This window comes from Pristiophorus japonicus, chromosome 17 (genome assembly GCF_044704955.1).
Source record: "Pristiophorus japonicus isolate sPriJap1 chromosome 17, sPriJap1.hap1, whole genome shotgun sequence".
NCBI classification, from domain to species: domain Eukaryota; kingdom Metazoa; phylum Chordata; class Chondrichthyes; family Pristiophoridae; genus Pristiophorus; species Pristiophorus japonicus.
The window spans coordinates 128,963,096-128,978,141 of record NC_091993.1 but is presented as its reverse complement, the minus strand read 5'-3'; the positions used below and the strand labels follow the sequence as shown (position 1 = coordinate 128,978,141).

General features: G+C 52.2%; 1 protein-coding gene across 1 annotated transcript in view; it reads left to right on the top strand.

The window, feature by feature from the left end:
- mdfi (MyoD family inhibitor) overlaps positions 1 to 4,966 on the top strand; it is a 107,964-nt gene extending 102,998 nt beyond the window's left edge. The window contains exons 3-4 of the mRNA XM_070859500.1: positions 1,031 to 1,357; positions 4,716 to 4,966. Coding sequence (XP_070715601.1) covers positions 1,031 to 1,357; positions 4,716 to 4,966 — 578 coding nt within the window. The remainder of the gene's footprint in view (positions 1 to 1,030; positions 1,358 to 4,715) is intronic.
- The last annotated feature ends 10,080 nt before the right edge of the window (positions 4,967 to 15,046 follow it).

Genomic DNA, 15,046 nt, shown 5'->3' with positions numbered 1-15,046 from the left:
TGGCCCGCCCTGCGGAGGTGGGTAAACGCTCTCCTCTGAACTCCGACACGCCAAGCGAGCCCCAGGTGGGCAGAGGAAACGTTTGAAGGACACCCTCAAAGCCTCCCTGATAAAGTGCAACATCCCCACCGACACCTGGGATTCCCTGGCCAAAGACCGCCCTAAGTGGAGGAAGTGCATCCGGGAGGGCGCTGAGCACCTCGAGTCTCGTCGCCGAGAGCATGCAGAGAGCAAGCGCAGGCAGCGGAAGGAGCGTGCGGCAAACCAGTCCCACCCTCCCCTTCCCTCAACCACTGTCTGTCCCACCTGTGACAGAGACTGTAATTCCTGTATTGGACTGTTCAGTCACCTGAGAACTCACTTTTAGAGTGGAAGCAAGTCTTCCTCGATCCCGAGGGACTGCCTATGATGATAATTTTACTGTCCAAGTGTTTGAGTCTCTGGTTGTGAGAGACTCAATTTTTTTTATTTGCACAGGCCAGAATAGCCTTACTCTGTGCTGTATTGTTCTATGTGGGCGTCGCTGGCAAGGCCGGCATTTATTGCCCATCCCTAATTGCCCCTTGAGAAGGTGATGGTGAACCGCCTTCTTGAACCGCTGCAGTCCGTGTGGTGAAGGTGCTCCCACAGTGCTGTTAGGGAGGGAGTTCCAGGATTGTGACCCAGCGACGATGAAGGAATGACCGATATATTTCCAGGTCAGGATGGTGTGTGACTGGGAGGGGAACGTGGAGGTGGTGGTGAGGAGATATGAGGGGAAACTTTTCCACCGAGAGCGGTCTGGAACTCACTGCCTGAAAGGGTGTAGAGGCAGAAACGCTCACATTTAAAAAGTACTTGGATGTGTACCTGAAGTGTTGTAACTTGCAGGGCTATAGACCTAGAGCTGGAAAGTGGGATTAGGCCGGATACGATGTGCTGTAAATGTCTCTGATTCTCTGCTTCCATGCGCCTGCTGCCCTGCTGGAGGTCACAGGTTGAAGTCACATTTGTGATTAAAGCTTCTATTTTTTGTCGTCTTTGTTCTCAGGTCAGCCCCAGGCCTCCGGGTCAGCGAGGTGCTTGTCCACGGGAGAGGCTGGAGAGAGCACTGCCCCGTCACAGAATGGCAGCCGACGAGCGGCCCAGGCAGCCCGCACGAACACCGAGGCTGTGATCGGGCCGCGGAGCACGGTTACCCAGCCGCCGATCGGACCCAGTGCGCGTGGTACCGGCGTGGAGCGCCCAACACCATCCACCTCACGCAGCCCGCACGGCAAGCTGCAGTCCCACCCCTCCATCAACAGCCGCACCAGCAAGAAGAGCAAATCCAGCTCCAGGTCCACCGCGTCGCAGATCCCGTCGGACGCCGAGGAAGGTGAGGGCAGTCCCAGGCTCCGTGGCCCGGTCAGGGGGGCCTGCGTCTCCGACATCGATCGCGCATGTGAGCAACAGTGCTCAACGTTGGAATCATTGCATAGGGGCTCTAACGGGGCCAATCGAAAGGGCTGAATGGCCACTTCGCTGTGTATTTCTTTGAATCAATGTTTGTGATCGCCCCGGGTCCAGTTCCTGGTTTGCAGTTAACCCTCGCCGGAGTGGCTAAATTGGCCTGTGAAGGAAAATAGAAATAGTTGGTCAGAAATGCTGCTCCGGATCGCTATCCATCGGAAAGCACTCAGGTCTGGAGGTTTAGTGAGGACAGAATCAGCAGTAGCTGGGAGGCCCATCATGGTCGATCAGCCTGCCAACACATAGATGTAGGGTGCAGTAAAGGTCAGTACAACAGAGGAAGCTGTAGGAGTGATAAGCACCTCCCAAACCCACGACCTCTCCCGCCTAGAAGGACAAGGGCAGCAGGTGCATGGGAACACCACCCCCTCCACGTTCCCCTCCCAGTCACACACCATCCTGACTGGGAAATATATCAGCCGTTCCTTCATCGTCGCTGGGTCACAATCCAGGAACTCCCTCCCTAACAGCACTGTGGGAGCACCTTCACCACATGGACTGCAGCGGTTCAAGAAGGCGGCTCACCACCACCTTCTCAAGGGGCAATTAGGGATGGGCAATAAATGCCGGCCTTGCCAGCGACACCCACATCCCGCGGGGAAAGCACATTAGATGCGAGAAAAATGTCTTCAAACTGAAACCGAAAGTTTCATTCTCAAGCACTGCCCACGGCATCCCAGGGGCAATTTCCCAGGCAACTCCTCTCTGCTGGACGGGTAACAGGCTGGCTATCTTTGGCCACTGCCCCCTGGGTTAGCGAAGGTGAGAATGTTTGTCCCAGGCCGATGAGTGTGTCACCTGGCAGTACCATCCTGAGTGAACTGAGATCGGCCAATCACAACCCATGTACGAGGTTTGGGAAAAGTCCAGATCCAAATACAGTGAGTCTCACCGTGCAGTGAAACCTTGGAGGTCCTGACAGGCTCAGCCGGGCAGGACACACACTGCCCAGACCCAAACCCACCTCTCGGCTCAGGTAACTGATGCTACCAACGGTACCTGTTATAGGCATCAGAATCCCTAGTCTACGGAGGTGGGAAATCAGCCAGGGTTCCTGCTCCCGATCACTGCCCAGTGACTCCTGGGTTAGAGAGAGGGGAAATCAGCCAGGGTTCCTGCTCCCGATCACTGCCCAGTGACTCCTGGGTTAGAGAGAGGGGAAATCAGCCAGGGTTCCTGCTCCTGATCACTGCCCAGTGACTCCTGGGTTAGAGAGGAAATCAGCCAAGGTTCCTGCTCATGATCACTGCCCAGTGACCCCTGGGTTAGAGAGAGGGGAAATCAGCCAGGGTTCATGCTCCCGATCACTGCCCAGTGACTCCTGGATTAGAGAGAGGGGAAATCAGCCAGGGTTCCTGCTCCTGATCACTGCCCAGTGATTCCTGGGCTAGATAAAGGGAAGATCGGCTAGGCTTGCTGCTCCCGATCACTGCCCAGTGACTCCTGGGTTAGAGAGAGGGGAAATCAGCCAGGGTTCCTGCTCCTGGTCACTGCCCAGTGACTCCTGGGTTAGAGTGGAAGGGGAAATCAGCCAGGGTTCCTGCTCCTGATCACTGCCCAGTGACTCCTGGGTTAGAGAGGAAATCAGCCAAGGTTCCTGCTCATGATCACTGCCCAGTGACTCCTGGGTTAAAGAGAGGGGAAATCAGCCAGGGTTCCTGCTCCTGATCACTGTCCAGTGACCCCTGGGTTAGAGAGGAAATCAGCCAAGGTTCCTGCTCCTGATCACTGCCCAGTGACCTCATGATTAGAGAGAGGGGAAATCAGCCAGGGTTCCTGCTCCTGATTACTGCCCAGTGACTCTTGGGTTAGAGAGAGGGGAAATCAGCCAGGGTTCCTGCTCCTGATCACTGCCCAGTGACCTCTGGATTAGAGAGAGGGGAAATCAGCCAGGGTTCCTGCTCCTGATCACTGCCCAGTGACCCCTGGGTTAGAGAGAGAGGAAATCAGCCAGGGTTCCTGCTCCTGATCACTGCCCAGTGACTCCAGGATTAGAGAGAGGGGAAATCAGCCAGGGTTCCTGCTCCTGATCACTGCCCAGTGACCCCTGGGTTAGAGAGAGGGGAAATCAGCCAGGGTTCCTGCTCCTGATCACTGCCCAGTGATCCTGGGTTAGAGAGAGGGGAAATCAGCCAGGGTTCCTGCTCCCGATCACTGCCCAGTGACTCCTGGATTAAAGAGAGGGGAAATCAGCCAGGGTTCCTGCTCCTGATCACTGCCCAGTGACCCCTGGGTTAGAGAGAGGGGAAATCAGCCAGGGTTCATGCTCCCGATCACTGCCCAGTGACTCCTGGATTAGAGAGAGGGGAAATCAGCCAGGGTTCCTGCTCCTGATCACTGCCCAGTGATTCCTGGGCTAGATAAAGGGGAGATCGGCTAGGCTTGCTGCTCCTGATCCGTGTCCAGTGACCCTTGCTAGATGCTAGTTGAGGGCAGTATTGGGCTCAGTTCTGATATCCGCTCACTGTGCACACTTCGACAGGACCATCCAGGGTTCATGTCTGTGTCCAGTTCACCGGTCAGTGCTGGAAAGTATTTGCTTCAAGTGTTCTTTGCTTAAGAAATCATAGCAACACATCACTATTAAGCACGAGTTGGTTTATTAGCAAAGGTTTAACAATCACACTACACATTACCAGTTCATCCACCAGGCTCACAACCACTTGCCCCATCGTGGATCCCCTGAACCCAACTGGCTGGGGTTTTATTGAGTCTTGTGAACATAACGTGACTGGCTAAGCCACTCCCAACTCAACAGCTCTACAACTATTTTAGTATAACGTAAAATCAAACCTCCCCTTTTTGCAAGAACACCAGAACCAACACATTTCAAATTAAACTTTTGCAGTAACATATTAAAATTTGGTTGCCGGGGCGATGATGCACTCCAGTCCCTCCGGTGCCCACCTCTGGCGGAAGGCCGCGAGCGTACCGATGGACACCCTGTGCTCCATTTCCAGGGACACCCTGGCTCGGATGTAACTGCTGAAGAGAGGCAGGCAGTCGGGCTGAACGACCCCCTCGACCGCCCGCTGCCTGGACCGGCTGGTGGCCCCCTTGGCTGTGCCCAGGAGCAGTCCTACGAGGAGGCTCTCCAACCTGCCCACTCCCCTCCGCACAGGATGCAAACCTGTGCACATACTCACAGGTGCGTACATTGCAAGTGCTGTATTGAGAAGGTCTTGCTGTGATATCTCCCCCTCTCTCTCTCCCTCTGTCCGCAGACTGCTGTGTGCACTGTATCCTGGCCTGCCTCTTCTGTCAGTTCCTCACGCTGTGTAACCTGGTGTTGGACTGTGCCACCTGCGGCTCCTGCAGCTCCGACACCTCGTGCTGCTTCTGTTGCGGCTCGGAGGAGTGCGCGGCCTGTGACCTGCCGTGTGACATGGACTGCGGCATCGTGGACGCCTGCTGCGAGTCGGCCGACTGCTTGGAGATCTGCATGGAGTGTTGTGGCCTCTGCTTCTCCTCGTAAACCTGAACCCTGACAACCGGGACCGGCGTCAGTGGGCGTGGAGCTGGACCGCCGGTTATGGTCAGCCTTGGCGGCTCTACAGCCCAGCGGATGAGGTGACCTCGAGACCAGGAACGGTCAGTGAGGCCCCTTCGGCTCTGCAAACTGATGGTTACCCAGCCTGGGAGACAGGACCATGACCCTGCGATGTTAATAGCTTCTTCTAGCAAACAGGACAAGGTTTGCCGGATATTGTTCTTCAATGACTTTTCAAACCATGTTGTTCCAACGCTGCAATCTCCGAAGCTTTTTTATGGACCGATTTGCATTCTTCCCCTTCGCCCGTTAGATTATTTACCCCGATGACGTTGAATATCAAAGACTCGATCCCGGTCCGACAGCACCCAGTGGGAAATGGGGTGTCGGAGAGGGGTGGGGGCGGGTTGGGGTTGACAGGTTGGATTGGTGTTGGCGAGGGAGCGATGCAGACTGTTCCTGTTGCCCGCACTGCTGAGTCAGCAGGCTGCTCTCTCTCGCCTCCCAGTGGATGATTTCCAGAGTGACTTTGGCAACGTCTGCGAGCAAGGCAGTTGTGCACCTACCCTGGGCAACAGTGATATTTCCAGCAGGACAAGACTATCTAGGTCACGGTATTCCATAGGTACATTTATAATAACCCAGAATCCCATTGGTTGACCAGAACCAGTCGCGTCCTCGCTTGAAACCCGTTAAGGTTTCTTACGGTACAAATTAGCCATCAATGTGCCTGTTTTACAAGCGTAAAATGGATGCAAAAGGACCAATTTTGGGACATCCCATGCCCCAAGACAGCCTGAAAAAAATCCGACCCAAAATTGTCTCAGGCATTTGGAGCAGTCACCATAAACAGGGGTGAGGCCCTTGCATGTGCTACAGCTCCAGGCCAGATTCACACCGGATTCCGAGGCCTGGATCCAGCCGAGGCAACATGGAGGGTACCCACAAAACAGATGGCAATTTCTGTGGAGCTGGGCAAGCGGTCATGCTCCACAGTACATCCACCGGGCATTGTTGGCCATGACTACCCCTCGCTGTCCTCCCCTCCCCTCCCCCCATCGCTGTCCTCCCCTCCCCTCCCCCTCTCGTTGTCTCACCCTCCCTCCCCTCGCTGTCTCCCCCTCCCCCTCTCGCTGTTCCCCCTCCCTCTCTCGCTGTCCTCCCCCCTCACTGTCCTCCCCTCCCCCTCTCGTTGTCTCACCCTCCCCTCCCCCCCCTCGCTGTCCTCCCCTCCCCTCCCCCTCTCGCTGTCCTCCCCTCCCCTCCCCCTCTCGTCTCACCCTCCCCTCCCCCCCTCCCTCTCTCGCTGTCCTCCCCTCCCCCTCTTGTTGTCTCACCTTCCCCCCCTCCCTCCCTTCGCTGTCTCCCCCTCCCCCTCTCGCTGTTCCCCCTCCCCCTCTCGCTGTCCTCCCCGCCCCTCCCCCCCTCGCTGTCTCACCCTCCCCTTCCCCCCTCCCTCTCTCGCTGTCTCCCCCTCCCCTCCCCACCTCCCTCCCTCCCGCTCTCGCTGTTCCCCCTCCCCCTCTCGCTGTTCCCCCTCCCTCTCTCGCTGTCTCCCCCTCCCCCTCTCGCAGTCCTCCCCTCCCCTCCCCCTCTCGTTGTCTCACCCTCCCCTCCCCCCCTCCCTCTCTCGCTGTCCTCCCCCTCATCCCCCCCCCTCTCGCTGTCCTCCCACTCCCTTCCCTCTTCCCCCCCCCCACCCCCCTCGATGTCCAAACCTCGAGCCATACAGTGAGTTGTTCAGAGGAGGACCCTAACAGCTGGGATCAGCAATGGCAGTGCCATGGGCAGTGGATCTGGGTCCCTTCCAGCTGTATCATGCGATCATTCCTTGGGTTTGCTTTTTCCTTTGCTGAAGGCACTGACTTTCGATGGGTTACATTTGATGCCCTCCAATACCTTGCCCAAGAGACCATCCTTCATGTGTGACATTAGACGATGGGGGTTGCAGGCTTGTTGAACACAGCCCAGCCCTGCTCCTTCCCTAGCTCTCCCTCTGCAACCTCCTCCTGTCCTCCAAGCTCCTCCAGCCAGACATACGGCCGGCCAGGAGAGCGATGCCGGATAATCATCAGGAGCAGCAGTCACGATGGGCATCCCTCGGTCTGACCAGCGTCATTGTGACAATCCCCGCTGAGATGGAAACTGGGAACTTCCTGCTTCTCGGGGCCAGGGCAAACATTGTGAATAAGCTGCTCAGTGGCTGAGCTTGCTGAACGATCGGCGATATTTTATAACCATGATCACATCGGACCCTGCGCTTTGAAGGCAGGTGTGACACGATTAAGACGCAGTATTTGGTTGTTCAGTGATGATGTTTTCACCGGAACATTTAACCAGTACAAGTTTACAGGAACTTAACGTGCAATGGATGAATAAATAATGCAAGTTGTACAATGAGATTGTATCACGGTGCAGCGAGATACCAGAGCAATTTAAAGTTATTGGCAAAAGAACGAGGCAAATTTGTTTTCTACACAGCGAGTTGTTGTGATCGGGAACGCGCTGCCTGAAAGGGCGATGGGAGCAGATTCAATAGTGACTTTCAAACTGGGAATTGGATAAATACTTGAAGCAGGAAAAATGTGTGGGGCTGTGAGGAAAGAGCGGGGGGAGTGGGACTGATTGGATCGCTCTGTCACAGAGCCGGCACAGGATCGATGGGCTGAATGGCCTCGCTCTGTGCTGTGTGATTCTATGATTCTATCAATCCAACCGTGTGTTAACAGTCCTTGCCCCATCGCTGTAAATCTCTGGTATTAATCTGTCTCTGGCAGGAGCACACACAGCTGAAACAGCACACTGCTGCTTTTTATTTTCTGTTTATTCCAGGGGCTAATTCGATAGATATGTTTTGTATCTGTGTGTGATGTTGTGATTCACACGCACACTGAGTGACTCATTTGTGATGGAGGCTGTACAAAAGATTTGCGAGGTGAACATTTTGTCGAGATGTTTTATTTAAGGGGAAGAGTCCTTTTGCTTTGCCCACATTCCTCAGTCCAGGCACTGTGTCAGAATCGAGGCTGTTCTGCACTTTCTCACATCACTCCCACATGCTCCAATTCCTGTTGGCATCTCACCTCATTGAGGCTTACCACACCGTCCCTCACTCCAACATCCTTCCTGAGGACCTCAAACTGTTCAACCCCCAAACTCCCTCAGTCGCCCCTCACCACCTTGTAAAACCCAAGCACTCCATCATCTGGCTCCTCCTGCTTTACTTTGTGTTTCCAACTATCCCAGTATCTTAGAAAGAAAGAACTTGCATTTATATAGCACCTTTCGTGACCTCTGGATGTCCCAAATGCTTTACAGCCAATGAAGAGCTTTTTGGAGTGTAGTCCCTGTTGTAATGTGGGAAACGTAGCAGCCGATTTGCACACAGCAAGCTCCTACACACAGCAATGTGATAATGTGTTGTTGGTTGAGGGATATATACTGGCTCCAGGACACCGGGGAGAACTCCCCTGCTCTTCTTCAAAATAGAGTCCTGGGATCTTTTGCACCCATCTAAGAGGGCAGACAGAGTCTCGGTTAAACATCTCACCTGAAAGACAGCATCTCCGACAGTGCAGCGCTCCCTCAGTAGTGCCTCTCCAACAGTGCAGTGCTCCCTCAGTACTGCCCCTCTGACAGTGCAACGCTCTCTCAGCACTGCACTCGAGTGTCAGTCTAGATTATGGGGCTCCATTCTCTGGAGTGAGACTCGAACCCACAAACGTCTGACTCAGAGGCCAGGGTGCTGCCACGGAGCTATGAGGGCACCTCCATTCCATGGTCGGATTGTACGGGACAAGTCAACTGCAAACCAATTTGTGAATCTGAACTAAGATTGCAATAGATGAAACTGTTCATTGCTGTTCACTGGGGACAAATGTGTCCCAATCTCTGTACATTTTTATTTAATTTTTGACACTGGATATTGACAAACTGGAAAATGATTTTCACCGTACTCGGGCTTAGCGTGTTGGGCCTGGTGAGACACCAGCCATAGGCTCCTGGCTGTGCCCTCCTCTCACTTTGGATTAATGCACATTCCTCACTCCTTCCTCCACACTACCAGAGGCTGATCATTCAGCCATTCTACACCTGCCCTCAACGCTTCTCTTCCAATGCTGCACAGCTTGCTGCCTTTCTACCTGTCTTCAAAATCCTCCTGCCCCCCTTTGTTTGACTCGACCTTTTACCCTGCCAGTAATTTCCCGTCCTTACCTGCTCACTTTTCTCTCATGACACTATTTGAAGGACAGGGAGTTCTCCTGATGTGCTGGCCAACAAGCGTTCCTCAAACAATACCACCAAAAAACAGATAGCTGATCATCTCATAAAGTGTTACAGTGTGTACCATCTACAAGATGCACTGCAGCAACTCGCCAAGGCTTCTTCGGCAGCACCTCCCAAACCCGCGACCTCTACCACCTAGCAGGACAAGGGCAGCAGGTGCATGGGAACACCACCACCTCCACGTTCCCCTCCCAGTCACACACCATCCTGACTGGGAAATATATCGGCCATTCCTTCATCGTCGCTGGGTCACAATCCTGTAACTCCCTCCCTAACAGCACTGTGGGAGCACCTTCATCACACGGACTGCAGCGGCTCAAGAAGGCGGCTCACCACCACCTTCTCTAGGGGCAATTAGGGATGGGCAATAAATGCCGGCCTTGCCAGCGAGGCCCACATCCTGTGAATACATTTTTAAAAAATGATGGGGACAGGTTTCACAAACTAGTCATATATTCCCTTCAGTTTGGACAGTTAATGAGTGATCATCGAGGTGTTTAAAATGATTAAAGGAGTTGATAGGGTAGAGACAGAGAAACTATTCCCTCTGGTGGGGGCAGTCCAGGACAAGGGGCAGAACCTTAAAATTAGAGCCCGGCCGTTCAGGGGTGATGTCAGGGAGCACTTCTTCACACAAAGGGCAGTGGGAATCTGGAACTCTCTCCCCCAAAAAGGTTGTGGAGGCTGGGGGGGCGGGGGTTCAATTGGAAATTTCAAGGCAGATGGACAGAATGTTATTGGGTATGGATATCGAGGGATACGGAGCCAAGGTGGGCAAAAGCAGTTGTGATTTCTCTTCTGCAAATGGCAATTGATGTGAGATCAATTGTTCATTTTAAATGGGAGATTAATAGAGTGTTGTTAACCAAAGGTATTGAGAGATATGGGGCAAAGGCGGGAATATGGAGTTAGGTCGCAGATAAAGTATGATCTGATTGAATGGCGGAAGAGGCTCGAGGGGCTGAATGGCTTCTCCATGTTCCTGTGTTCTGATGTTCCTTGGCTCGGATTATCCAGGATCTGATTGAATGATGGAGCTCACTCTCATTTTCCCTAATTGCATTTCTAAAATAAACCTTCCATTGCAGCTCAGCTGCAGGACCCGAGTGAGTCTCAGATTGCTGTAAGGTGAGCGGAAGACGCAGGTAAGCAGATGGCCGTGTGGATTGGAGAGTATAAGAAGCGCTCATTGAATCAATGTCCAGGATGTGGGCATTCCAACTGCAGCAGTTTGCTGGAACAGAATTCAAATTGACTGCTTATCAAATTATCAACTGACCCCGATACAGTGAAGCATAGTATACAACCATCGCTGATATAATGTAATTTCTGGGATGTAACACACTTCCTGACAATGATTGTAGTTTATACATAATGGTTTAGCTGACACTTACACTATAAAAAGTATTTGCACCAGAGAGGGTGCAGAGGAGATTTACGAGGTGTTGCCTGGACTGGAGCATTTTAGCTCTGAGGAAAGATTGGATAGGCTGGGGTTGTTTTCTTTGGAACAGAGGAGGCTGAGGGGGGCCCTCATTGAGGTGTATAAAATTACAGAGTAACTATTTGTACTAAGTCTCCCTTCTGCACATGCCCCCCCGCCCCGACCAGAACCGGAACCGGCCCCGATTAACACCTCGTTGTCTCTGATCCATCCAGCAGCCGAATGCATCAGGCCCCGAGCCACCCGCAGCAAACCCCGAGCGGGGAGAGAGAGAGAGCACAGTGGGGGGTGGGGGGAAGAGAGACAGGTTGGGGGTGATCGGAGGGGAGAGAGGGAACACAGCGAAGGCGGATCACGTACTTCCTACCCCCTGGTGTGTGCAAGCTCAGTGCGTGTGTTACAAGGGACACCATTGGACTGGATGAAATCCAGAAGGCACGACACTGTCACTATTCACTTCATACCCAATAAACCTGTTAACAATCCACACACAATGTCCCATCAATGGGGGGGGGGGGAAGGGTAAGGGTCTTCATAGGGGAGGGATGCATTTGCGCTGCGGTAAGGAACTTCAGCTGGAACTTGGTGGCTTTTGGGGAGATCTATCCTCTGTAGCTTCTGAGGTCAAAATGGATCAAATTACAAATTGGAAAGTCAGTGAGAAATTGGGCTGGGCAGTTCCAGTGACACATTCCAGGGGAACATCAGGGTGTGGCTTATCCTCCAAGGGGACCAATTAGCAATAGATCATGTGATAATGGAGAACCAATCAGAGAAACGGCTGCCTTTCAGTTAGTACATAAGAACATAAGATCATAAGAATTAGCAACAGGAGTAGGCCATCTAGCCCCTCGAGCCTGCTCCGCCACTCAACAAGATCATGGCTGATCTGGCCATGGACTCAGCTCCACTTACCCGCCCGCTCCCCATAACCCTTAATTCCCTTATTGGCTAAAAATCTATCTATCTGTGATTTGAATACATTCAATGAGCTAGTCTCAACTGCTTCCCTGGGCAGAGAATTCCACAGATTCACAACCCTCTGGAGAAGAAATTCCTTCTCAACTCGGTTTTAAATTGGCTCCCCTGTATTTTGAGGCTGTGCCCCCTAGTTCTAGCCTCCCCTACCAGTGGAAACAACCTCTCTGCCTCTATCTTGTCTATCCCTTTCATTATTTCAAATGTTTCTATAAACATTTATAAGATCACCCCTCATCCTTCTGAACTCCAATGAGTAAAGACCCAGTCTACTCAATCTATCATCATAAGGTAACCCCCTCATCTCCGGAATCAGCCTAGTGAATCGTCTCTGTACCCCCTCCAAAGCTAGTATATCCTTCCTTCAGTAAGGTGACCAAAACTGCACGCAGTACTCCAGGTGCGGCCTCACCAATACCCTGTACAGTTGCAGCAGGACCTCCCTGTTTTTGTACTCCATCCCTCTCGCAATGAAGGCCAACATTCCATTCGCCTTCCTGATTACCTGCTGCACCTGCAAACTAACTTTTTGGGATTCATGCACAAGGACCCCCAGGTCCCTCTGCACCACATTCAAATTTCTCCCCATTCAAATAATATTCCCTTTTACTGTTTTTTTTTCCAAGGTGGATGACCTCACATTTTCTAACATTGTATTCCATCTGCCAAACCTTAGCCCATTCGCTTAACCTATCTAAATCTGTTTGCAGCCTCTCTGTGTCCTCTACACAACCTGCTTTCCCACTAATCTTTGTGTCATCTGCAAATTTTGTTACACTACACTCTGTCCCCTCTTCCAGGTTATCTATGTATATTGTAAACAGTTGTGGTCCCAGCACCGATCCCTGTGGCACACCACTAACCCCCGATTTCCAACCCGAAAAGGACCCATTTATCCCGACTCTCTGCTTTCTATTAGCCAGCCAATTCTCTATCCATGCTAATACATTTCCTCTGACTCCGCGTACCTTTATCTTCTGCAGTAACCTTTTGTGTGGCACCTTATCGAATGCCTTTTGGAAATCTAAATACACCACATCCATCGGTACACCTCTACCCACCATGCTCATTATATCCTCAAAGAATTCCAGTAAATTAGTTAAACATGATTTCCCCTTCATGAATCCATGTTGCGTCTGCTTGATTGCACTATTCCTATCTAGATGTCCCGCTATTTCTTCCTTAATGATAGCTTCAAGCATTTTCCCCACTACAGATGTTAAACTAACCGGCCTATAGTTACCTGCCTTTTGTCTGCCCCCTTTTTTAAACAGAGGCATTACATTAGCTGCTTTCCAATCCGATGGTACCTCCCCAGAGTCCAGAGAATTTTGGTAGATTATAACGAATGCATCTGCCCTAACTTCCGCCATCTCTTTTAATACCCTGGGATGCATTTCATCAGGACCAGGGGACTTGTCTACCTTGAGATCCATTAGCCTGTCCAGCACTACCCCCCTAGTGATAGTAATTGTCTCAAGGTCCTCCCTTCACACATTCCCGTGACCAGCAATTTTTGGCATGGTTTTTGTGTCTTCCACTGTGAAGACCGAAGCAAAATAATTGTTTAAGGTCTCAGCCATTTCCACATTTACCATTATTAAATCCCCCTTCTCATCTACAAATAGACACTGCCATAAAATTATGAGGGACCTAGATAGAGTGGATAGCAAGGACCTATTTCTCTTAGCAGAGGGGTCAACAACCAGGGGACATAGATTTAAAGTAATTGGGAGGGAGGTTTAGAGGGGATTTGAGGAGAAATGTCTTCACTCAGAAGGTGGTGGGCGTCTGGAACTCACTGCCTGAAAGGGTGGTAGAGGCAGAAACCCTCACCACATTTAAAAAGTACTTGGATGTGCACCTGAAGTGCCGTAACCTACAGGGCCAGGGACCGAGAGCTGGAAAGTGGGATTAGGCTGGATGGCTCTTTGTCGGCTGGCGCGGACACGAAGGGCCGAATGGCCTCCTCCTGTGCCGTAAATGTTTATGATTCTCTGCATTCACAAACAAAAGTTTGATACAGCGCTAAGGGACATAGGTGGGGTAACCACGGTAACTGCACACACCTCTCTCCCTCTCCGGTTCCTTTTTTAAATGAAAACATGTCAAATTTCAACCGATAATTTATTGCTGGCGTGAAATATTAAAGTCAAGTTGAATGAATCATGGTGTTGTTATTTGGATCTGCAGCTGGTTGTATGTGAATTCCTGGGCAGTGTTGTGTTGCTATCTGTGTAACGTTTTACAGGGAGGGAGGGGTAACGGTACATGTCTCTGGTGCAGCGATGTAGCTACCCACAGGATGTGCAGAGTGTAACTTTGCCCCGCTGTTTCTCACCCAGGGTGAATGCGGGCCGGGGGGGACCAATGGAAATGTTCAACCTTTTCCTGCACCAAAGCAATGATTGCAGATGCTGTAAATCGGAACTACAATCAGAGAATGCTGGAAACACTCAGCGGGTCAGGCAGCGTCTGTGGAGAGAGGAACAGAGTTAATGTTTCAGGTCGATGACCCTTCGCCAGGATAGTCATCAGTCCCTGGCCTGAACTGAGTTCACTCATTTCAGCCAAATGACGAAAGGTCAACTGCCTGGGTCCCAAGCTCTGGAACTCCCTCCCTAAACCTCTCCACCTCTCTTTTAAGACGCTCCATAAAACCCACCTCTTTCAACAAGCTTTTGGTCACCTGCCCTAATATCTCCTGATGTGGCGTGGAGTCAAATTTTCTTTGATAACGCTGCTATGAAGCACCTTGGGACGTTTTATTACATTAAAGGTGCTATATAAATACAGGTAGTTGCTGTTTTCTGCTGGCCAATCGTCGATTTATCTGATGTGAGGAGAAGATAGCCAAGGTTGTTGCTCCTGTGGGAGATCCCATGGACCGTGTGGGAGATCCCATGGACCGTGTGGGAGATCCCAGGGACCGTGTGGGAGATCCCATGGACCGTGTGGGAGATCCCATGGACCGTGTGGGAGATCCCAGGGACCGTGTGGGAGATCCCATGGACCGTGTGGGAGATCCCATGGACCGTGTGGGAGATCCCAAGGACCGTGTGGGAGATCCCAAGGACCGTGTGGGAGATCCCAGGGACCGTGTGGGAGATCCCATGGACCGTGTGGGAGATCCCATGGACCGTGTGGGAGATCCCATGGACCGTGTGGGAGATCCCAGGGACCGTGTGGGAGATCCCATGGACCGTGTGGGAGATCCCAGGGACCGTGTGGGAGATCCCAGAGACCGTGTGGGAGATCCCAGGGACCGTGTGGGAGATCCCATGGACCGTGTGGGAGATCCCATGGACCCTGGGGGGACAAAGCATGTGAGGGACCGGAGGGCGACCCGAGACCCG